Below are 25,459 nucleotides of genomic sequence, written 5' to 3'. Positions count from 1 at the left end.
TACCCAAAAGATCACGGAAAATATCAATCATAAGCATGTGTAACACAGCTGGAGTGTTAGGCTATGTGCCCATGTTGCGGATTCGTGTGCGGATTTTTTCGTACCGTTTTTAAAAAATCCTACTGCGGATTTCCGGCCTTTTTTGTGCGGATTTCACCTGAGGTTTTACACCTGTGGATTCCTATTGAGGAGCAGGTGTAAAACGCTGTGGAATCCGCACAAAGAATTGACATGCTGCGGAAAATACAACGCGTTTCTGCGCGGTATTTTCTGCACCATGGGCACAGCGGATTTGGTTTTCCATAGGTTTACATGGTACTGTAAACCTGATGGAAAACTGCTGCCAATCCGCTGCGGATCCGCAGGCAAATCCGCACCGTGTGAACATAGCCTTATACAACCCAAAGAGCATAGCACAATACTCATAATGACCCTTGGGGGTATTGAAGGCTGTTTTCCTCTCATCTCCCTCCTTAGTTCAAACAATATTATAAGTCCCCCTGAGATCCAGCTGGGTAAACCAACTTGCCCCTACCAGTTGGTTAAAGAGGTCAGGAATGAGTGAGAGATGGTACTGATTGCATACAGGTATAAGACTTTGCTCACGATAGTCAATACATGGTCTCAAACCTACATCCTTTTTGTCTACAAAAAAAGAACCCTGCTCCAACTGGGGGTTTAGAAGGGCAGATAAACCCATTTTTCACATTTACCTTACTAGATCCCCTAATGGCTTGCCTTTCAGGTAGTGACAGGTTAAAAATTGTGCCCTTAGGCAACTTTGCCCCCTCAATGAGCTGGATGGAACAGTCATAAGTTCTATGTGGATGTAATTTCTGGGAAGCCTCTTTGGAGAACATCTTTGGGAACTGTGCCATATACCAGTGAACTTGGGAGGTGGAACCTACTATCTTAAGGTACCTTCACACTAAACAACTTTCCAACGAGAACGACAACGATCCGTGACGTTGCAGCGTCCTGGATAGCGATCTCGTTGAGTTTGACACGCAGCAGCGATCTGGATCCCGCTGTTATATCGCTGGTCGGAGCTAGAAGTCTGGAACTTTATTTGGTCGCTAGATCGGCGTGTATCGTCATGTTTGACAGCAAAAGCAACGATGTCAGCAATGTTTTTACATGGAGTGTGAACGATAAGTGAGTCGCCGTTACGTCACTGGAGCGCTCCTGCATCGTTCTGGAGCTGCTGTGTTTGACGTCTCTACAGCGACCTAACAGCGACGCTCCAGCGATCTAGTTTAGGTCGGATCGTTGTCTATATCGCTGAAGCGTCGCTTAGTGTAACGGTACCTTTAGGAGGCCTAATAATACAAAGGGATTGGCAGTTGGACTACAACTTAACAATGCCCCCCCTTTCTCAGTCAATAATAGGGTTATGGGTGTGAAGCCCTGTGCAGACAACCTGTGGTGATACACACTTGTTCGGCGGTGCAATATTCAATACTCTGGACAAGTGGAAAATTATCAAGAGAAGGTAATCTTATAGATGCATCTAAGGAGATAAAATGAACCTCCAACTCCATGGCTAAGGCAGTATTCAAAAAATTATCTTAGCCTCGCAATCAACAAAAGCATAACCCTCCACACTCTTGCCGTTAAACATGACAACAATAGGTAAAAGTATATATTTTTTGCTTACACTCCATGCAGGTGGCCCTAATGGAAGCATACTGCTAAAGCAACACTCAAGTGGTTTAAGGAGAAACATGTAAATGTTTTGGAGTGGCCTAGTCAAAGCCCAGACCTTAATCCAATTGAGAATCTGTGGCCAGACATGAAGATTGCTGTTCAACAGAGGAAACCATCTAACTTCAAGGAGCTGGAGCAGTTTTGCCATGTGGAATGGGCAAAAATCCCAGTAGCAAGATGTGGAAAGATCATAGAGATTTATCCAAAGTGACTTGCAGCTGTAATTGCTGAAAAAGGAGGCTTTACAAAGTACTGACTTTAGGGGAGTGAATAGTTATGTACACTGAAGCTTTCAGTTATTTTGTTCTATTTGCTGTTTGCTTCACAATAAAAAGAAAACCAAATGTTCACAGTTGTAAGCATGTTCTTTACTTGAATTGATGCAAACCCTCAAAAAATAGTGAAATTCCAGGTTGTGAGGTAGCAAAACACAAAAACTGCCAAGGGCAGTGAATTCTTTCGCAAGCTACTGTAGGTCTCTAGTGTGCAGGAGTTTGGTGTTTCGGTCCCTGGTGGACAGTTTGTTGCATAGGTCTCTTGTGTGTAGCACTTTGTTGTTCCAGTCCCTGGTGTACAGTGTTACAGTGGCGGGCGACTGTAACATTGGTAGATGTGAAGCCACTGTGCCAGGGCCGGGCTTACCCTGAAGTGTGTGACTAAGTGACTACCTGGTGTATATTAGTGCATCTGGTGGTGAAGATAGGCTTCGCCGCAGATAGTCGCCAGGTACCACTCCAGGGCAGTCCCTGGGTCTGCAGCAGTTGACTGGACGGTCAGAGGTGCGGTAAGGGATGGGATAAACAAAGATAAGTCAGACAATCCGAGGTCAGGGCAGGCAGCACAGTATCAATAGGAATAACTGGGGTCAGGAGCAGAGAGGTCAGACAGGACGGGTAGGCAAGCTGGTCGATAGCAGGGAATTAATACAAGCAAACGCACAAACAGAACAATAGCAGATGAACTAGCTAGGAACCAGCGTTTGGGCAGGTAGTGGTAGGTGGAGCTGCCTGATATGGACCCTGATAGGAAGGGATAGGCCGAGGAAGGTAATGTTTGCAGTATACGGAAGGGTTAAATTCGTGCAGAGAACGTCCATGTCCCCCCAAGGCTAGATGAAATCCACATGCAGGTGCAGCAGTGCTGCATCTAGCAGCCTGGGCGGGATGGCCAGACATGAGAAAAGACTCCATAGCGAGCAGAGCCGCGCTGGCAAGGCTTGCGAGTCACCGCCGTAACATAAGGTGGTACTGTATGTTGCATAGGTCTCTAGCTGGCAGCGGTTGGGTGTCGCAGTCCCTGGTGTGCAGCGGTTTGGTGTAGCAGTCCCTGGTGTGGGCTGACATGTTGCATAGGTCACTAGTGTGCAGGAGTTTGCAGTCCGAGTCCATGGTGACTAGCAATAAGGTGTTCCAGTCCCTGGAGTCCAGTGGTCTTTTGCATCTTTCTCTGGTGTCTTGTGCAGAGGTTTGGTGCTCTAGTCCATGGTGTTTAGTGGTATGCTGCTTCTGTCCCTGGTGCCTAATAGGTTTGCTGCCGAACTTTGTGATGCCTTTTGTTATGTTGCTTTCATCCATGCTATCCGCTATTTTAGTGTCCAGTGGTCTGGGGGTACTGGTTGTTTCAAGGCTGTAACCAGGAAAACGTAGGCCTTCTGCACTCATATAATTTCAAATGACAATTTTAATAATTGAGAGAAAATTATTAGTGTACATTTCCGACTAACCGTGTTCCACACCAGGCACTTGTCAGATTAGGTAAAACAGGTAAAACTGTCTACATGTACATAGTAATCTATATACCAGAGTATCTCTGCAGGTTAGGCTAGTTTCACATTAGCGTTTTGCTGAGCTGTGAAGGGCTGCGGACTTCCTCTGTGAAGCCCCGCCCATGACCGCACCTTCACCGCTCTGCTCCGCCTACGTCCGCATGCAGCCTGCGTACCTATCTTTAACATTAGGTACACAGGTCGTGTGGATGCCTCCGCATGCATCGTTTTGACGATGCAGAGAAAAAAAAAAATTCCAACCACGCATGCGAAGGCATCGCATACATCCGTACGACCTGCATACCTAATGTTAAAGATAGGTACGCAGGCCGCATGCGGATGTAGGCTGAGCTGAGCGGCGGAGGTGTGGCCGTGGGCGGGGCTTAACTGAGAAGTCCGCAGCCCACCGTAGCTCAGCAAAACGCTAGTGTGAATCTAGCCATACAAAAGCTGAATCCATGAGGAGAAATTAATGGCCCCCAATAAAATTGTGTTGCTATTGTATGGCCTCTGGTAAATGTTCTTTGGTTACTTTGATATACGGTATATTGTAATGTTGTGTCCATGTTGGCTTATGCATATACAGATAGGCAGAAAGCTTCCCCTAAACTACCATACTCATTCTACAATAATAATTGCTATTGATCTATTTTAATACTCACATCACTATAAGGATGACAGGCACCTTATTTCGTCATGCCACCCCCTAGAATCTATATGCTGAATTTTCAGACTATTTTCATGGATATGTAAACTTTTGCAATGATTTTTAATTGCACCAATACATCTAAAATAAAAAACAATTTTGCAAATCTTCTGCGAAAAAATTATCTTGTGCCGGATTAATGGAGTTTTATATAATTAGATACATACACGCAGAGCGTGTAGCTTGTGACCAGTCTGAAAATTTACACTGCTCTTTTTCTTATTATTTGAGCAAATATCCACTCCAGGTTTATGGTGAGAGATCAGTTTTTACAGCTGGTGTGAAGGACGGTAAGGTCACGGCCGGGTAAAGTGCTATGTTTTTCAAAGGAACAGATACAAAATTCCCACTGCTCAGCTAATCCAGGGCTGCTTCATGTGGAGTCAGAGTCTTTCCTTTTCCCATGTTGTTGCAGAGGCTGCAGGACAGGTAGTGCAGTATGATGGGTGTGTGTCTATGGAGGTGTACCCTGTCCTTATTCTACCTCTGTGTACCAGCGAACGTGGGTGTAACGGGCCCTGAACAACATACAGCTCATGTAAATTATCGCCAGAATTAAATGTTTAATCACTCTGCACAACTACTACACAAAGATGATACACTACATCAAAATTATTGTACATAGGCGGCAGTGATGTAGTAGTTGCATTTCTGAGCATAAGGGACAGTATTATAGTATATTCTTGTACATAGGAGGCAGTATTAGTTATATTCTTGTACATAGGGGCAGTATTATAGTAGTTATATTCTTGTACATAGGGGGCAGTATTATAGTAGTTATATTCTTGTACATAGCGGCAGTATTAGTTATATTCTTGTACATAGGAGCAGTATTATAGTAGTTATATTCTTGTACACAGGGTCAGTATTATAGTAGTTATATTCTTGTGCATGGGGAGCAGTATTATAGTAGTTATATTCTTGTACATAGGGGGCAGTATTATAGTAGCTATATTCTGGTATATAGGGGCACTATTATAGTAGTTATATTCTTGTACATAGCGGCAGTATTAGTTATATTCTTGTACGTAGGAGCAGTATTATAGTAGTTATATTCTTGTACACAGGGTCAGTATTATAGTAGTTATATTCTTGTGCATGGGGAGCAGTATTATAGTAGTTATATTCTTGTACATACGGGCAGTATTATACTAGTTATATTCTTGTGCATAGTTGGCAGTATTACAGTAGTTATATTCTTGTACATAGGAAAAGTATTATAGTGGTTATATTCTTGTACATCGGGGCAGTATTATAGTGGTTACATTCTTGTACATAGAGGCAGTATTATAGTAGTTATATTCTTGTACATAGAGGGCGGTATTATAGTAGTTATATTTTTGTACATAGGGAGCAGTATTACAGTAGTTATATTCTTGGACATATGGAGCAGTATTATAGTAGTTACATTCTTGTACATAAGAGCAGTATTACAGTAGTTATATTCTTGTACATAGAGGGCGGTATTATACTAGTTATATTCTTGTACATAGGGAGCAGTATTATAGTAGTTACATTCTTATACATAAGAGCAGTATTATAGTAATTACAATCTTTTACATAAATAATCTTTTTTATATAGCATAAGAGCAGTATTATAGTAGTTACATTCTTGTACATACAAGCAGTATTGTAGAAGCTATATTTTTGTACATATAGGGCAGCATTATAGTAGTTATATTCTTGTACATAGGGGCAGTATTATAATGATTACATTCTTTTTTTTTTTTTTTTTATAAACTCTGTTTATTAAATGCATAGTAGTACATACAGGCAATGATATCCAACAAATACCATGAATTTAACACTTAACCAAAAAGTAAACAACATCATCTCCCTCCCGTCCCCACCGTGTGCGAACTGAACTCTCACATAACATGAATGACTATGTTATTGGAACCCGATTATAAAGTGTCTCAAGTAAGTACCATGAGGTGTGTTCGAATTGTTTCCTCAATCTATCTCTTTAGTGTTGTAGTATTTACGGTACAGTATTATAGTAGTTACTAGATGGTGGCCCGATTCTAACATATCGGGTATTCTAGAATATGTACGTAGTATATAGCACAGGCTACGTACTATGTTGCACAGTGAAGTAGTATATAACACAACCGACGTAGTATATAACATAGCCACGTAGTGTATTGCACAAGCACGTAGCATATTGGTCGGCCATGTAGTATATAGCAGAGCCACATAGTATATAACATAGCCATGTAGTATATTGTAGAGCCACGTAGTATATTGCACAGCCACGTAGTATATTGCACAGCCACGTAGTATATAACACAGTCACGTAGTGTATTGCACAGCTATGCAGTATATTGGTCAGCGACGTAGTATATAGCAGAGCCACGTAGTCTATAACATAGCCACGTAGTGTAGAGGCACGTAGTATATTGCATAGCTACGTAGTATATTGCACAGCCACGTAGTATAAAACAGAGCCACATAGTATATTGCACAGTCTACGTAGTATATAACAGAACCAACACAGCCACATAGTATATTGCACAGCTACGTAGTATGTAACACAGAGTACGAAGTATATTGCACAGTCACGTTGTATATTGCCCAGCTACATAGTATATAGCACAGAGATGTAGTATATAACAGAGCCCACGCAGTATATAGCAATGTGGGCAATATATGTGTGGTTAAAAAAGACTTAAAGGGAGCCTGTCACCTGAATTTGGCGGGACCAGTTTTGGGTCATATGGGCGGGGTTTTCGGGTGTTTGATTCACCCTTTCCTTACCCGCTGGCTGCATGCTGGCCGCAATATTGGATTGAAGTTCATTCTCTGTCCTCTGAAGTACACGCCTGCGCAAGGCAATATTGCCTTACGCAGGCGTGTACTATGGAGGACAGAGAATGAACTTCAATCCAATATTGCAGCCAGCATGCACATATGACCCAAAACTGGTCCCGCCAAATTCAAGTGACAGAGTCCCTTTAAAATAAAAAATAAACATATACTCACCTTCCGAAGGCCCCTTGAAGTCCTGACGCCTGTGTGCGGTGCACGCGGCAGCTTCCAAACCCAGGGTTAATATGAGCGCAGGACCTGTGATGACGTCGTAGTCACATGAACGTCATGGCAGGTCCTTCTCGCATAGCATCCTTGGCACCGGAACCTGCCGCTTGCACTGCCATCTCCCGAGGACAGTGTGCGACGTCGGATGGTAAGAATAACCTTTTTTTTTTTTTTTTTTCTATTATTATTATTTGTAACATTAGATATTTTTACTATTGATGCTGCATACGCAGCATCAATAGTAAAAAGTTGGTCACACAGGGTTAATAGCTGCATTAACGGAGTGCGTTACACCGCGGTCCGTTAACGCTGGCATTAACCCTGTGTGAGTGCTCAGCGCTGTCTGCAGGGCTTGAGAAAGGCTCTCCATGAGCTGAAAGGTCGCCATGATGGGCTATTAAACTTGAACACTTTTTGAACTCATTTGCAATGGTGTGCTGCCTCTGACTCTTTGGACTCTCTCTCTCTCTCTATATACAGTGCCTTGCGAAAGCATTCGGCCCCCTGGAACTTTTCAACCTTTTCCAACATATCATGCTTCAAATATAAAGATACCAAATGTTAATTTTTAGTGAAGAATCAACAACAAGTGGAACACAATTGTGATGTTGAATGAAATTTATTATTTTAAATTTTTGTGGAAATTCAAAATCTGAAAAGTGGGGAGTGCAATATTATTCGGCCCCTTTAACTTAATACTTTGTTGTGCCATCTTTTTCTGCGATTACAGCTGCAAGTCGCTTGGGGTATGTCTCTATCAGTTTTGTACATTGAGAGACTGAAATTTTTGCCCATTCTTCCTTGGCAAACAGCTCGAGCTCAGTGAGGTTTGATGGAGATCGTTTGTGAACAGCAGTTTTCAGCTCTTTCCACAGATTCTCGATTGGATTGAGGTCTGCAATTTCACTTGGCCATTCTAACACCTGGATAAAAAAAAATAACCCCTAAAATGTCGAGTGCATGGGTGTGTGAAATCTGACAGATCCCAATAAAGATCACCAACTATTAACCAGACTGTTAAGTTGTTAAAATACAATCATTATTCTTATTATATAGGTACCTGATTTCTGCTTTTGGATACCAGCAGGTAAACTATATAGATCACCTATATCTGTCTGACTTCAGCTATTTTGGCAGAATGCTTCTTTAGTATAGTGCATACCCTGAGGATAAAACATGAAGCTGTAAGTAGGAAGAGCTAAAAAAATTATTATTACTGTCAGGAGACTTTACAGACCTGAGTTCACACAGGATATTTGCTTAAGTCAATAAACCACAATTTACACCATGCTCTGACCGCTTGAAAGTTGTTGCTTTCACAAAACCTAGAGCGCAATGGCTTGGAGACAATTGGTAAGACTGATAACTGTGTTATGTCTAGTCATAGATGTCAAACACAGGTTCTTGGTCCTCTGTATATTTATATTTGGCTGCTGTCACACTAGCAGTATTTGGTCAGTATTTTTCATCAGTATTTGTAAGCCAAAACCAGGAGTGGGTGATAAATGCAGAAGTGGTGCATATGTTTCTATTATGCTTTTCCTCTAATTGTTCCACTCCTGGTTTTGGCTTACAAATACTGATGAAAAATACTGACCAAATACTGCTAGTGTGACGGCAGCCTACTACATTTGTCCTGCCAGTAAATAGCACATGCACCGTTAATACTACATAGCCCACATTTCTGCCGCCATAGGATTGCTTTGTAACGCTCACTTTACGTATGTGGCTATGCCCACCATGCATAAAGTAAGCGCTTCATGTGCGGATGGTACGGAGGGTCTGGAGGAGAGGAGACTCTCCTCCAGGCCCTGGCTACCATATTCCTGTAAAAAAAAAAAGAATTAAAATAAAAAATAGGGATATACTTACCTTCTGATGGCCCCCGGAGTCCTCCCGCCTCTCAGCGGTGCATGCGGCGGCTTCCGTTCCCAGGGATGCATTGCGCAAATCACCGGAGATGACGTCGCGGTCACGCGACCATGACGTCACAAAGGCCCTTCGCGCAAAGCATCCCTGGGAACGGAACGTACCGGGAGCGCCACTGAGGAGATCGGGGGCCGTCATGAGGTGAGAATAACCATATTTTTTTTAATCATTTTTAACATTCTATCTTTTACTATTGGTGCTGCATAGGCAGCATCAATAGTAAAAAGTTGGTCACACTTGTCAAGCACTATGCTTGACAAGTGTGACCAACCTGTCAATAAATTTGACAAGCGCAAGCATTCTGCAAGCTAAAAACGCTTGCAAAACGCTTGAGTTTTGCGGGAAAACACATGCGAATTCCGCATGCGTTTTACCCGCGGCAGGGAGTTGCGCAAATGCTGCGGATATTTCCGCAGCATTTCTGCAAAGTGGGCACATAGCCTAAAGCCGGCTGTAAATCCATGTGGGACTTGACTAGATCTAGTATATCCACTATAGCAAATTTTCCCAGTAATAGATATACGGTAACTAAGAAATAGAATAGAATAAAAAACGAAGGCAGCACTCCAAAATCCTTAAGGTGAGAAAAGTAGTAGACTTTATTCAGATCCACATGTCTGGGCAACGTTTCGGCTCCTACTGAGCCTTTGTCAAGCCTTGACAAAGGCTGAGTAGAAGCCGAAACGTTGCCCAGACATGTGGGTCTGAATAAAGTCTACTAATTTTTTCACCTTAAGGATTTTGGAGTGCTGCCTTCGTTTTTTATTTTGTCTAAATTGGGCAAGTATTGGACTTTTGCCTGGGAGGCCTGGCACCGTCAGTGATTATTGTGCTGTTCCAATTTTTTGATATAAGAAATAGAATAGAAATTTTTGCAACTTGGAGAAGATGGCACATTTACTTATTACTTACATAGGCTATGCTGGATTGAAAAGCCATATAAATGAATTGTTCAGGATCAGTGAAACATGGCTAACTTCATCACAAATCAACAACACCGCGGTCCATCTGATATTGCTAGAATGCACAAATGAAGTGAGTGGAGGTGCGCTGTAATAACCTAGACAACCAGTAAAAACATGTGGTGCGGATTTTGGAGGAAATTAGCCATTTTTTTTCTAATCCTTGACAACCCCTTTAAATGTACAAGAGAAAAATGAATACAAACACCAGGCCGGGTTAACAGGTAACATTTATTAACACGCCATACAAAACAGCTTGGGTCTCTTCTATAAGAAGAAAATAACGAGACATTGAACTACACAGACTGTGCGCTCATAACAGCAATATCATTTAAAGACAGAAATATCCAGTCTCGCGCATACAGCAGGTTACAGTGTTAGATAAGTCCGAAACAGCATAGTCATGACCTTTTAATACATCGGCTCGAAAATAGAAATTTTCTGTGAAGTGTGACCCGGCAAGGGATGCTTTGTGCAAGAAAAATACTGTTAATTGACAGAAATAATGCTGGACTGTCACAAAACCCAAACTCCACCACTGTATAGCTATGACTAAGGGGCAAAAAGACTTCAAAAATGGAATCCTTGATTTGTATTTTTTTTATCCATTTTTTTGGGGGAAAGCTGCGCGACAGTTAGTAAAAGTACTATGACTCTCATTGGGACGATAACCAACATCTCCACCCTCCTAAATAGAAAATCTGCGAAGTAATGCACAAATAAATCTGCAGCTCATGTATAACTGGGCAGGTTAGGGTGCATTCATATCACATTTTCAGTCTATGTGGGCGATATACCCACAGATGATTTAATTTTTTCAACGGATGTCCCCTACAATGTGCGACTTTATAAGCGTGCCCATAAAGCTCCAGTAAATAAAAACAAAACAATAACATGGACTTTAAAAAAAAATAAAAATAAAAAATACCGTATATATACGGTAATAAAAAGGTTTGGGAACTGCCTAAGAGGCTTAGCACCCAGATACAGATTGAGCTAGAGAGGCTTATTCATAATAAATGTATTTACAGAAGCCGAAAACACATGCTTCTAGCCTCCGTTGAGTGAATGGGACGTTTGTCAGGCACATATACACTGCAAGGATTTCTGGAAAACACTAGAAATAAATAAAAAATCTACACCTAATTTTTAACAACTTGAAATATATATAGCTTTTCTATTTTTCCTTCGAGTCCTTCAGCTGCCACTCATTCGTTATCTCAAGGTCTGTGAACATAATAAAGGAACATTACCTAAAGCAGTCAATGTGTTTAACAGCTGCTGTCCATCAGGTAACTTGGGTTTCAGTTGCAGATGTGCGTGCAATAAATACCAAGAAATGTCTGACCATTACCATTATCTTTCCTGTATGACCATTACCAGTCATTCTGAGTCACTGGGTGGCTTGGCCTCATCAGTCATGGCTGATGTGCTGTGAACCAATACCATAAAGTTGGCTACAGACATTATTCTACTGTCGGAAGAGCTACATCACTAATTTATGAAGGCTGCTGGAGTCGTCTCCTACCCACCAGAAATGTTTGGTCAATGCCTATCCTTCACTGATTATTATTATTATTTTTTTTTTAAAGGAAGATATCTAAAACGGGTTGTGCACCTTTGGTGACTTTTTCCCCTTACTTAAATGTACATATTTTGGGCTAAAAATCATGTTTTGAATTGGGCTTCATTAAAATATATAGCCTCTGTGTTGCACTGTTTATTGCAGGCTGTAGATGGGGTTAACTGAGAATCTGTCAGTGAGCTCATTCCCACAGTCTAATGGGTGAGATTCTAGCTCTCCGCTCCTCTCAACTGATGTATGACCACATCAAAGTTTACATTGTGGGGGAGGGGGGGAAAGAGCCTGTAAAAGCAAAACAATGAAAGATTTTTAATGAAGCTGAATAGCAAAAATGTTTGCTTTTTTTTTAATCAAATACATGGAAGTAAAAAAAAAGTCCTTAGAGGTTGGTGACACCTTTAAGACTTAGACCACATATATAATACCTATAGTGGCAGCATGTCAACCTCTCCATTAGCTGTATATGTGCACAGTTTGTACACTACTGTACAATTTTCATGGGTCCAGACTTTACGCTATTTTTATGATGAGCCCGGACTTGCCAGGTGGAAGTTTAGGAACATTATCAAGGACAGTGTCCCATTGTTCAAGAGCTGAAGGAGCTTGCTTCTATTAGAGAAGGAAAAATGCAAAAAGTAAGAAGCAGTAAGCAATATGCTTATTAACACAAAACTGAAGCTTCCATATAGGTTACATACAATGATGACACTACCAGATATGTCAGGGCTGCAAACCACAAGTACATATCAATTTAATATTATAAACATTAAAAAACGTTCTTGTCGTTATGTAAACAGGTTAGAGCTAAGCCGAAAAGGGGCTCAGCCAGCTGTGCAAATATCAATTATAATAATATCGGTAGAAATTCTAGAAGGAGAATATTAATACCACAGATCAGGCTGTAAAGAATTCTTACTTTCTTTAATTACATCTCTGCCCACTACAAAGCCAACAGGTCTGTATATGAGGGTAGCATAGGACAGAGGAGGTGCTGGGCTCAGGGATGGAGCGTTTTCTAGGATTTTATTTGGTATTCTAATGTAAGGATCAGGCAGGATCAACAGAGAAAGCCTATAAGTTCTGCTCCTTCCCTCCACCACTCATCGAGGAAACCTGAAGTCCTGCTTCCCTCCCTCTCACAATGAAAATTCTAGGAGTCCTGCCTCAGTAAAAGCCTGTGAATCCTGCTTGTGACTCCTCAGTCTGGTACGTAAAGTTATAAAACCTTTATTTTGTCTAGGTAAGGTAGGCAGCAGTCGCAGGACTTCTCTCAGTGTAGCCAGAAAGGTGCAGGACTCACAGGCTCTCTCTATTACGGAGTTGGATATACAGGACTCAGGTTCTCTCTATTAGTGGGCGGGGCATGCAGGACTCAGAAGCTCTATTGATGGGGTATTCATGACTCAGAAGCTCCCAATTTGGTGGGGTATCCAGGACTCACAAGCTCTATTATTGGGTGGGGTATGCAGGACTTACAAGCTCTATTAGTGGGCGAGGTATGCAGGACTGACCAGCTCTTTCTTAGTGGGCAGGGTATGTATGACTCACAAGCACGCTCTATTAGTGGGCGGGGCATGAAGGACTCACAAGCTCTATTGGTGGGGTATTCATGACTCAGAAGTTCTATTATTGGGTGGGGTATCCAGGACATACAAGCTCTATTAGTGGGCGGGGTATGCAGGACTTACAAGCTCTATTAGTGGTCGGGGTATGCAGGACTCATAAGCTTGCAAATGCCCTCTATTAATAGACGGAGTATGCAGGAGTCACAGGCTCTCTCTTAGTGGGCAGGGTACGTCAGACTCCTTGGTTCTGTATTATTGAGCTGGGAATGCAGGACTCAAGATTAGAGGGTCAGGGATGCAGGAATAACAACCTGTCTCTATTAGTGGGCGGGGATTCAAGACTCACAGATTTCGTCTAAGAATAGACAGAGATACAAGACACGCTCTCTAAATTAGTGGAAGGGATATGCAGGACTCACAGGCTCTCTATTAGTGGACGGGATATGCAAGAATCACAGGCTCTCTATTAGTGGATGGGATATGCAAGAATCACAGTCTCTCTATTAGTGGATGGGATATGCAGGACTCACAGGCTCTCTATTAGTGGACGGGATATGCAAGAATCACAGGCTCTCTATTAGTGGATGGGATATGCAAGAATCACAGTCTCTCTATTAGTGGATGGGATATGCAGGACTCACAGGCTCTCTATTAGTGGACGGGATATGCAAGAATCACAGGCTCTCTATTAGTGGATGGGATATGCAAGAATCACAGTCTCTCTATTAGTGGATGGGATATGCAGGACTCACAGGCTCTCTATTAGTGGACGGGATATGCAAGAATCACAGGCTCTCTATTAGTGGATGGGATATGCAAGAATCACAGTCTCTCTATTAGTGGAAGGGATATGCAGGACTCACAGGCTCTCTATTAGTGGACGGGATATGCAAGAATCACAGGCTCTCTATTAGTGGATGGGATATGCAAGAATCACAGTCTCTCTATTAGTGGATGGGATATGCAGGACTCACAGGCTCTCTATTAGTGGACGGGATATGCAAGAATCACAGGCTCTCTATTAGTGGATGGGATATGCAAGAATCACAGTCTCTCTATTAGTGGATGGGATATGCAGGACTCACAGGCTCTCTATTAGTGGACGGGATATGCAGGACTCACAGGCTCTCTATTAGTGGACAGGATATGAGGGAGTCACAGGCTCTATTAGTGGATGGGATATGAAGGACTCACACGATCTCTATTAGTGGACAGGATATGCAGGACTTGCAGGCTCTTTATTAGTGGACAGGATATGCAGAACTCATAGGCTCTCTATTAGTGGATGGGAAATGCAGGACTCACAGGCTCTCTATTAGTGGATATGATATGCAGAACTCACAGGCTATTAGTGGACAGGATATGCAGAACTTACAGGCTCTCTATTAGTGGACGGGATATGCAGGCTCTCTATTAGTGGACGGGATATGCAGGACTCGCAGGCTCTCTATTAGTGGATGGGATATGCAGGACTCGCAGGCTCTCTTAGTGGACGGGATATGCAGAACTTATAGGCTTATTAGTGAACGGGATATGCAGAAATCACAGGCTATTAGTGGACATGATATGCATTACTTACAGGCTCTCTATTAGGCTACTTTCACACTTGCGTCGTGTGACGTACGTTGCAATGCGTTGTTTTGGTGAAAAAACACATCCTGCAAAGTTGCTGGAACTCCACCCCCTCCTCCCCGGACATTACAATGGGGCAGCGGATGTGTTGAAAAACTGCATCCGCTGCCCCCGTTGTTCATTTATTTCACAACGTCCGTCGGTACATCGGGCCGACGCATGGCAACAGCCCCGTACCGACGCAAGTGTGAAAGTAGCCTTGGTGGACAGGATATGCAGGATTCGCAAGCTCTCTATTAGTGGATGTGATATGCATGACTCACAGGCTCTCTATTAGTAGATGGGATATGCAGGACTCACAGGCTATTAGTGGACAGGATATGCAGAACTTACAGGCTCTCTATTAGTGGACAGGATATGCAGAACTTACAGGCTCTCTATTAGTGGACAAGATATGCAGGACTCACAGGCTCTCTATTAGTGGCGGGATATGCAGGACTCACAGGCTCTCTATTAGTGGACGGGATTTGCAGGACTCACAGGCTATTAGTGGACAGGATATGCAGAACTTACAGGTTCTCTATTTGTGGATGGGATATGCAGGACTCGCAGGCTCTCTATTAGTGGCAGGATATGCAGGACTCGCAGGCTCTCTATTAGTGAACGGAATATGCAGGACTCGCAGGCTCTCTTAGTGGACGGGATATGCAGAAATCACAGGCTATTAGTGGACATGATATGCAGAACTTACAGGCTCTCTATTAGTGGACGGGATATGCATGACTCACAGGCTCTCTATTAGTAGACGGGATATGCAGGACTCACAGGCTATTAGTGGACAGGATATGCAGAACTTACAGGCTCTCTATTAGTGGATGGGATATGCAGGACTCGCAAGCTCTCTATTAGTGGCGGGATATGAAGGACTCACAGGCTCTCTATTAGTGGACGGGATATTAAGAACTCACAGGCTATTAGTGGACGAGATATGCAGGACTCACAGGCTCTCTATTAGTAGACGGGATATGCAGGACTCGCAGGCTCTCTATTAGTGGCGGGATATGCAGGACTCGCAAGCTCTCTATTAGTGGCGGCATATGCAGGACTCACAGGCTCTCTATTAGTAGATAGGATATGCAGAACTCACAGGCTATTAGTAGACAGGATATGCAGAACTTACAGGCTCTCTATTAGTGGATGGGATATGGAGGACTCGCAGGCTCTCTATTAGTGGCGGGATATGCAGGACTCACAGGCTCTCTATTAGTGGACGGGATATTAAGAACTCACAGGCTATTAGTGGACGGGATATGCAGGACTCACAGGCTATTAGTGGACAGGATATGCAGAACTTACAGGCTCTCTATTAGTGGATGGGATATGCAGGACTCGCAGGCTCTCTATTAGTGGCGGGATATGCAGGACTCACAGGCTCTCTATTAGTAGACAGGATATGCAGAACTTACAGGCTCTCTATTAGTGGATGGGATATGCAGAACTCACAGGCTATTAGTAGACAGGATATGCAGAACTTACAGGCTCTCTATTAGTGGACAGGATATGCTGGACTCACAGGCTCTCTATTAGTGGACAGGATATGCTGGACTCACAGGCTCTCTATTAGTGGACAGGATATGCTGGACTCACAGGCTCTCTATTAGTGGGCGGGATATACAGAACTCACAGGCTATTAGTGGACAGGATATGCAGAACTTACAGGCTCTCTATTAGTGGATGGGATATGCAGGACTCGCAGGCTATTAGTGGACGGGATATGCAGGACTCACAGGCTATTAGTGGACAGGATATGCAGAACTTACAGGCTCTCTATTAGTGGACAGGATATGCAGAACTTACAGGCTCTCTATTAGTGGACAGGATATGCTGGACTCAGGCTCTCTATTAGTGGATGGGATATTAAGAACTCACAGGCTATTAGTGGACGGGATATGCAGGACTCACAGGCTATTAGTGGACAGGATATGCAGAACTTACAGGCTCTCTATTAGTGGATGGGATATGCAGGACTCGCAAGCTCTCTATTAGTGGACAGGATATGCTGGACTCACAGGCTCTCTATTAGTGGACAGGATATGCTGGACTCACAGGCTCTCTATTAGTGGGCGGGATATACAGAACTCACAGGCTATTAGTGGACAGGATATGCAGAACTTACAGGCTCTCTATTAGTAGATGGGATATGCAGGACTCGCAAGCTCTCTATTAGTGGCGGGATATCCAGGATTCACAGGCTCTCTATTAGTAGACGGGATATGCAGAACTCACAGGCTATTAGTAGACAGGATATGCAGAACTTACAGGCTATTAGAGGACAGGATATGCAGGACCCGCAGGCTCTCTATTAGTGGATGGGATATGCAGAACTCACAGGCTATTAGAGGACAGGATATGCTGGACCCGCAGGCTCTCTATTAGTGGATGGGATATGCAGAACTTACAGGTTATTAGTGGACATGATATGCATGACTCACAGGCTCTCTATTAGTGGACGGGATATGCAGGATTTGCAAGCTCTCTATTAGTGGACGGGATATGCATGACTCACAGGCTCTCTATTAGTGGATGGGACACGCAGGACTCACAAGCTCTCCACTAGCGGGCAGTGGTGCAGGACTCAGAGAAGCCAGAGATAAAAGACTCACAGGCTTTCTCCGGAGACCTAACAACTTACATAAAAATAAAAGATTAAAATCTATTTAAAAACTTTTATCATGAGCTCAGTGCACCCGTTATCCTGTGTAGAGATGAGCAAATATGTTCAGAAAATGATGGCCAAATCCGAATTTGCCATACTTGTACCACATTTGTACCAATTTTATGTTTGACTATTGTTTCTGAACATATTTGCTCATCTGTACTCCCATTGACTTCAATGGTGTTTGGCTATGTTCAGCAAATATGGCGATTGTAATCCGAACCAAATATTGAAATATTCGCTCATCTCCAATCCTGTGCTGCCCTTATATACAATCCTGACAGATTAGCTTTAACTACACTTCTGAAAGAAAAAAAAATTGCACTGGGAATCTAAACGTCTACAATCAAGTCTAGACTAGATTATAATCTGATATTTAGTATGTAGCTATACTGATCTTGCACTACACCATTTATCTTCCAGTTAAATCCAGCGCTGCATTTCTAATTCTGCAATTTCCTAGCTCACAAATGATGACGCATGTCCTTCTGAGAGCTACAATTTAAACCAAGAGCTAAGCAGTCATTTCAAGTAATGTGTAGTGTCTGTAGTGTCTGACAAGACACTATGGGTGAATTACAAGTGATAGAAATCAGCAGAATTCAGGATGCAGCTTTAGATGTGATTGGAGTAGACATAGAAGTAAAGTGGTACATAAAGTATACTTTATATCTAGATAATACGGTAGCTGCAAAATCATTTTTAAAAGCGACACCCCTCTTTACAGTGTGCTAGCTTACACCACACGTGACTACACCATCATGGCACCAGTCAAAACAGAGTTACGCTACATTATTTTTCTTTTTATCTTCAAGACCTGCTCCAATAGCAAAAAAAAAACAGGAAACAATTCTTAAGTTTGACAAAGTCTCAAACACCCTTAATCAACTATCATAATCAAGTAAGTGCTATCGTTATTAGCTTACGTCCAGAAACATAGGAGAAGATAAAAAGTCATCTGTCACATAAGAACTAATGTACAATTGTCAGATTGCAGATCACTCATCCATAGGTACCACTAAGGAGACCATTGCACGATACCAAATTTGTGGACTACTAAGCAGCAATAATCGGTGATGGGGGGGATTACTTAGACTGGGACAGCACCAAACCAGTTTAGAAAAGGATGGTCCTATAAAATTAGGGCCTGTAGGAATACAAGGGGTATACACCATAGAGTGGGAACAAGCAAGACTCGCCTACTAACTGGTATGACGATTGGCAAATACCACCTCTGAGTCTTCAAAAAGTGTTAAAAAAAGGGCTGTTACACCCCAAAACTTACAATGTCCTTCCTAACCCTACTTTTTCTCACCCAAACAGACCTTCCCCTAAATTCTCACTTTAGTGACCCCCGTCAGTTAAATGGGTGTCTTCTAGCAGGCCTCCATTAATTCAGCAGCTGCCATGACCAGCCCAGGAAGCGGCATTGCACGAATATGTGCAGTGAGTCATTTCTTACACATGCTCCTAGGCAGGTTGTGACAACCACTAACTGGAACCAGTATGTGCAGGAGCAAACCACCAGTTGATCATTGGGAATTACATAACTGGAAAAATTTTGTCCCCCAGACAAAAGCTGGATTTTTTTTTTTTTGCTGTTACCCAATGCTTTCATTTTACACGGTCACACAATGTTGTAATATATTTGGAAAGTGCTAAAATGAAATTATTTGCGAAAGAATTAAGAAAAAAAAAAAAAAAAAAGACTAGAGTCCGACCTGGATCTGGATCCAGTAATATTATTACATACACGTCTTCCAACTATTGCGATTAAAAAAAAAGTTTTATATGGTGCATTGTAGATTACAGTGCCCACAAATTAAAGGTGCAACTAGTTCTCTTATAAATAAAAATAATAATAAAAACCTAAAAATCACAGTTTCACGGGTTTCTGTGTTAGAAACTGGGAATTATTCCCAGTAAAGTAGAAAGTGATACACGTCACTGTGGTCAAGTATAGGTTATGTTTTTCACCAGGTGACAGGATTGAACAAATGGTCGAACCAGGTATATGAGAGGATGTTCTGGCTCTGAATTTGGTACTTGCTATTGTGACTTGGCAAAAGATTACCCAAAAAACTAAAGCTTTTTTTTCTTTGTCTCCTTACGTCACATAAAAGCAGAATTTTTTTTGTACTGATAATATAATGCAAAAGCGTGGAATCTTAAAACAATACCACTAATTCAATATTCAGGAAAAAAAAAATCTGAATAAATATTTTTCATTTGTTTTGGATTTTTCTGTAATCCAACATAATAAAAATAAATAAATGTAACAGTTTGGGCCCGATTCATCATTGCAAGTTTTCAAATCACTTTTCATATTCTGTTTTATGGTATTCGTTCATGAGTTGTTGTTTTTTTTCCATCAAATTCATTTAAATGGTGCTGAAATCAAAAATGTTTTTTTTATCTCTGTCTTTAACCTGTTTTGAGAGTTTAGAGCAAAAAAGGTGCATGCTCTGCTAAAGTCTTACTAATCGTACCCCAAAGGGAAGACAAGGGGTGGGGTGAGGGGTTGTATTCTAGAGAACATTTGCAATTTTTTGAAAAGTCGCGAATGATGAATTAGGCAAAAACATATGAAAACCCTAAACTCTACCCATAGTGACACATAAAAACATGACTTAAAAAAGGCACAATTGGAAAGATGAATAGGATGCAAAAAAGAAAAAAGAGCAAGACAATAAAAAGCTGACAAAAATAAATAGGGCCCTTCATGGGTATTTGTACCATTTACTATTGTGACACCACAATCTTGATAACACATAATTGGGGTAACTGTGTGGCCGCTTTCCCATATACCTTAGTACAGTAGGGGCATTCAGTCTGGTTGACTATAACTGTGCATATGTATTTCGCTAGCGTGTAATACTACAATTTTCCAGCAGTGGCTGTTGCAGTAATACTGCATAGCCAGCTGTCTTGTCCCCAGATCAGCTGATTTAAAAAAAAAGGTGTTGTCTGCATGGAACAACCCCTTTAATTTTTTTTTTTTTTTTTGCAACACAGAAGTGTTCTGAAAATGTATTTGATAGAATATGTGACATTCTTCTTTTAGAATAGGTCACATAGTCTTATAATTTTTCTTCTAGCAATATGCCATCAGTTTTGGATGTGAAATCTTGTTACAATAGCAGGCACCAAATTGAAATTACTATTGCAGATTCTAATTTGCTTATTGCTTGTACATATTTTTATAGTGTTTGCCGAGCCATGTGCTTATGGAGAGATGCTTTTAAATGTACAGGAGTATTAAAAAAAAAAAAAATACACGGGCATATTCAACTTTCGGCCTGGGGCTGTTCTCCTTTCGAAGCATGGTAGGACTTGGTGCAAGAAGTTACGTGTCGGTGAAAACTGTCCCGCCACATAAACCGCTTGCCACATATATTACACTCATAAGGCTTTATCCCGGTGTGTATCTTCATGTGGCCTACCAAGTGATGCTTCATTTTGAACTTCTTACCGCAAACCCCACATCCATAAGGTCGCAGTCCGAGGTGCATGCTCATGTGTCTATCCCGTTGGCTCTTGTGTGTAAAGCTTTTACCACATTGGCAAGGATACAGTTTATATACTACTGCAGTGAAGCCAGAGGATGATGTTTCTTCTTTAATACCTGTAGAAACGTCTAAGCCTTCCCCAAAACCTCCTGAGGTATTTTCGGTGACATGTCTCTCAAGATGTTCCTCACGTTCTCCTGAAAACTCTTCCATAGAAGCCCCATAAAAATCAACATGGTCGTCATAACGGTTGTTGTTGCTGCCGCCGCCACTACTATGTCCTTCCGGCTCTGCGCTCTTCTTATTACAGAAGTCAAAGGTGTCTACAACGCCTGAAGTCTGGATTGGAGGATCCACCTGGGCTAAGTTGACAGACTCAGAGACATGTTCCTCAAAGGGTGGGTGCACCTCAACACCTTCACATTCCTGCTCAAACCTTTCAGGCTTTATGTGGACCCATCGTTTGTGAGACATGATGCTTGGCTTGATGTACAGAGGACGAGGGTAGTGATAGTCGGCACTGTCGCTGGCACCTTCTTCACCATCTTGGCTGGTCATCTCTGTACTCAGCTGATCATGTTCTGTGGAGGAGTTACTGGGCAGATACTCGTGTTCAGTGAGTTGAGAAGACAGCTCATCATCCTTTGGACTCTCTTCTTCATTCTCACCATCCCGTAAGTCTTCACCCTTCCTGAATTCCGGCTGGGCACACGAACCAAGATCAAAGTTTTCGTTGAGACCATTGTAGTTGCTGCTGCTGGGGGACTGGTGGTCATTACTGAGATTGGACTTCTGACACAGAAGCGTTGGGTTACCTTCCAGGAGCTCTGTGCACTTGTCTACGACATGCCACATCTGAAGGAAACTGGCTGCTGTCAGATAACTCACAATCTCCTGAGGTGGTAAAGCGAGCCTTCCAGTGTATGAGGACAAGAGGATGTTCTCAAACACCCGCGGATTCATGACGTCAGGAAGTACCACCCTCCTGCTGTTCTTAAGCAAAACCTGGTCGCAGAAATATGGGGAGCTAGCTGCTAAGACGGCTTTGTGGGCACGGAAGAGGTGGCCTTGTACCACAATGGAAATGTCACATAACTGACCCAACTGGCGCTGCTGATTTAGCTTCTGAAGGATGGTATTTGAGAAATCGGGAAACTCGACGCGGAAAGAGTTCATTCCAGGCTCCATTTCATCACAAGTGCTTTGAAGTTCTGCAAGGAAAATAACACAGAACTAGTGAACACACTTAACAGGTACAAAGTTAAAGGGGATATCCCACAGACATAATTTATCCTCCTTTTGCACTAAATAGATGATAAATGATCTTGCCACCATTCATGAGAAATGTTAATGAGCTTAGGCAAATACCAGTCAATTTATTGTCTCTGGCCGTGAGAAGAGATATCCAAGCGATGCACCCAATTCACACTGTGAACTAGAAATTAGCTTTAGATATTGGTTGTTTTGGATTTGTTCATACATAGGAGATATTACACATGCACTGGAGCTATTAGGACAGATGGACTGGAAGAGCCAAGAACGGAAAGTCTTAGGATGACCCGACTTAACCTAATGAGTTAATAGTGACTTACTGTAGATTCCCCTGACAATCCCACTTGTGAATGGTCTCTATTCCAAAGTGACTGGTGCACAAACCAGTTGTACACAATGTTCATTCCTAAACTAAAGTAAAAATCCCCATCATGCAGTTCTGGTGGCACGCTGTCCCTGTTTTGGGAGATGACACAAATGCTATGATCAATGTCGCTATATAACAATGTGACCACGGTACTACTGGCAATGACTGACCTACTGTGCAGACATGAATTAGCCTTGTACTTCCTGAAGGTCAATGTGCACTCACATTTTCCAACCCAATCCACTGGCACAAGTGCAATTTCTGCAAAACTAGAAGTGGAAAATAATAATAAAGACAAAACAGTTAGTATTCAAGCAAATATATGATCCCATTAAAGGTTTCTCCCCCCACCCCTCCAAAAAAAAAAAAAGTTATCCACTCTTCAAAGGATAGAGGTGACCTGCTGATGGCTGGTAGTCTGATCACTGGGATCAACAGCCCCATCCTGAATGGTGCGCATGCTCTACCTCTACCCAAATCACTGTTCATGTTACTGCTAAAATTACCTTTCCATTCAAGATGGGGGTGGGACCCCCAGCGATCAGCAAATTAGCACTTATCTTGTAGAAAAGGCATAGCTTGATTTGTTGGGAATACCACGTTTGAAACGTTTTGAGACTTTTCTTTTTGCACAGTGTAGTATTGCTCCTATGCAGTCTTATCTGTTTCCACGGATACAGACTACAAATACACCCCAAGTAGTCTGCTCCTGCAGGTAAGTATTACTCCCTCCTGCCTCTTCTCTGCTTATTGCCAACATGCATTCAGTAGATTAGTAGGGACTGCAGAAACTAACCACACTGGATTGGGTTGTAGTCTGAAACCATAGAAGCATAGCTTAAGAGCCGTATCTGTATACACAAAACAATGGATTTTTATATAGGACTGCTTACACAGTTGCTTCATTTCAAATGGAGCAATAGAATGCGTGTCAAAGTAGATATACGATTTAATACTTTGCTAGGAACAACTTCACCTACAAAAACGTGTAATATAATGTGTGCCACAACTGCAATAGTCTCTCTCACATCATTTCCTCCACCTAGAAAAATAATCATGAGAGCGTAGCCATATGTGCTGGGCCTCATTCACAAATGGGTGCACGTATAAACTGTAGCCATAGACCCGACATGTGCCAGAAGAGTGTTCTTTTCGCATTAATTCAGAAGGCATAACTAGGGGCAAGGGAATCCAGTAGAGAAACATATGAACTTTACAAACTTTTACACATTCATTTAAAGGGAACCTGTCATGTCTCTGATCTGCAGGCCGGATATTATAGAGCTGATCAGATTGATGAAAAATTCCTGTGGGGAAAGTTTTGGTAAAAGTTGTAGTTTATTCATTGAAATCCCTGTGATTCTATGGATGAGTCCTCGGTGGACCTATCAGTTATTGACACTGGACTCTTTCATACAAACACCAGGGATTGAAATGAATAAAATGCACGTTATATTGGAATCTTTATCATTCTGCTCATCATCATGGCCGGCTCTAACGTGATGTGAAGAGATTGAATGTGATGGTGTTGGTGCTGCCATGGAAACCCCAGAGTGAGCGCAATATTGACGGCGCACATTGACTGAGTTACAAGTCTGTACCCAGCAATACGGGTGTACAGACTGACCACCGCCGTCAATATCAGACACAACGTGACAGATACACTGACACACGTTACATACATGTGTAACCAGGTATATAATACCTACAGCCATGCAGGATTGTGACACTACAGTTATGTGATTGTGTCTATATATATATATATATATATATATATATATATATATATATATATACATTCTATTACAAGTCTAACACCGGCCTAATATCTCTATGTTGTAGCATTATCTATATTTCTACAAGTATCAGGCGCCATAATTACACTACCTGCCCCGGCAGTGGCCTCTCCTCACATCTCAGCCCGGGGTTCGGACACCTCCAGCCGCCGGAAGTGCTCACATCGCTCTCAGGCCGCGACTGACGGGAGCACTTCCGCATCTGCCGGGCAGAGCTCCGCCTCTTCCGGCACACGTAAAACCCTTTCGCTGCTGACAGGAGGAGCGGCTGCTTCTGCGGCTCCGCCCCTCTCAGCCTGGTTTCATGGACAGAAGCTATAGACAGGGTTCCAGCAACCGATGGGAAACTGCACATGTGGAGCGTCAGAACCCGCGGGGAGCGGTACTTATAGGAATGGAGGGTGGAAGAAGGAGCAAAGTAGTGCACGGCCTAGGGAAGATACATAACAGCTACCGGGACTGAATGGCAGGGTTTGTTTTGTGATGCAACTGATTAAAGGGGCCAGTAATCTGCCCATCAATAAGAACAGACAAATCTGACAAAGATGTTACATTGATGGCACGATTCCCCCCAGTCTATAGTGTCCAGACCTCACGTTACCCCCAGTCTATAGCGTCCAGACCTCACGTTACCCCCAGTCTATAGTGTCCAGACCTCACGTTACCCCCAGTCTATAGCGTCCAGACCTCACGTTACCCCCAGTCTATAGCGTCCAGACCTCACGTTACCCCCAGTCTATAGTGTCCAGACCTCACGTTACCCCCAGTCTATAGTGTCCAGACCTCACGTTACCCCCAGTCTATAGTGTCCAGACCTCACGTTACCCCCAGTCTATAGTGTCCTGAGCTCACGTTACCCCTAGTATATAGTGTTCAGACCTCACAATACCCCCAGTCTATAGTGTCCAGACCTCACGTTACCCCCAGTCTATAGCGTCCATAGCTCACGTTAGCCCCAGTCTATAGTGTCCA

The 25,459-nt window shown here is 42.5% G+C and overlaps 2 protein-coding genes across 3 annotated transcripts in view; both read right to left on the bottom strand.

Moving 5' to 3' along the window:
• Nucleotides 1-7,118: 7,118 nt before the first annotated feature.
• The window catches only part of LOC143805234 (uncharacterized), a 660,557-nt gene continuing 642,216 nt past the window's right edge, over nucleotides 7,119-25,459 (bottom strand). The window contains exons 69-71 of one of the 2 annotated variants that reach the window (XM_077284263.1): nucleotides 22,862-22,960; nucleotides 8,275-8,377; nucleotides 7,119-8,137 (exon numbers count right to left, since the gene is read on the bottom strand). The gene's annotated coding sequence lies outside the window, so the exon portion shown is untranslated. Of the gene's footprint in view, nucleotides 8,378-22,861; nucleotides 22,961-25,459 lie in introns of both variants that reach the window. The other variant, XM_077284264.1, reaches the window with a different exon arrangement.
• Nucleotides 10,318-24,653, bottom strand: ZBTB43 (zinc finger and BTB domain containing 43). Its single transcript, XM_077284302.1, has 2 exons — nucleotides 24,579-24,653; nucleotides 10,318-22,263 (listed from the first exon to the last, which is right to left on the bottom strand). Exon 2 carries the CDS (start codon nucleotides 22,238-22,240, stop codon nucleotides 20,831-20,833), a length of 1,410 nt encoding a protein of 469 aa, XP_077140417.1. The 5' UTR covers nucleotides 22,241-22,263; nucleotides 24,579-24,653; the 3' UTR covers nucleotides 10,318-20,830.

Source organism: Ranitomeya variabilis, chromosome 2 (genome assembly GCF_051348905.1).
Source record: "Ranitomeya variabilis isolate aRanVar5 chromosome 2, aRanVar5.hap1, whole genome shotgun sequence".
Taxonomy (NCBI): domain Eukaryota; kingdom Metazoa; phylum Chordata; class Amphibia; order Anura; family Dendrobatidae; genus Ranitomeya; species Ranitomeya variabilis.
This window is presented reverse-complemented; position numbering and strand designations above follow the sequence as displayed.

Bases quoted from the DNA above. Each gene is read 5' to 3' on its own strand.
- ZBTB43 (XM_077284302.1), bottom strand. From the start codon at position 22,240: ATGGAGCCTGGAATGAACTCTTTCCGCGTCGAGTTTCCCGATTTCTCA.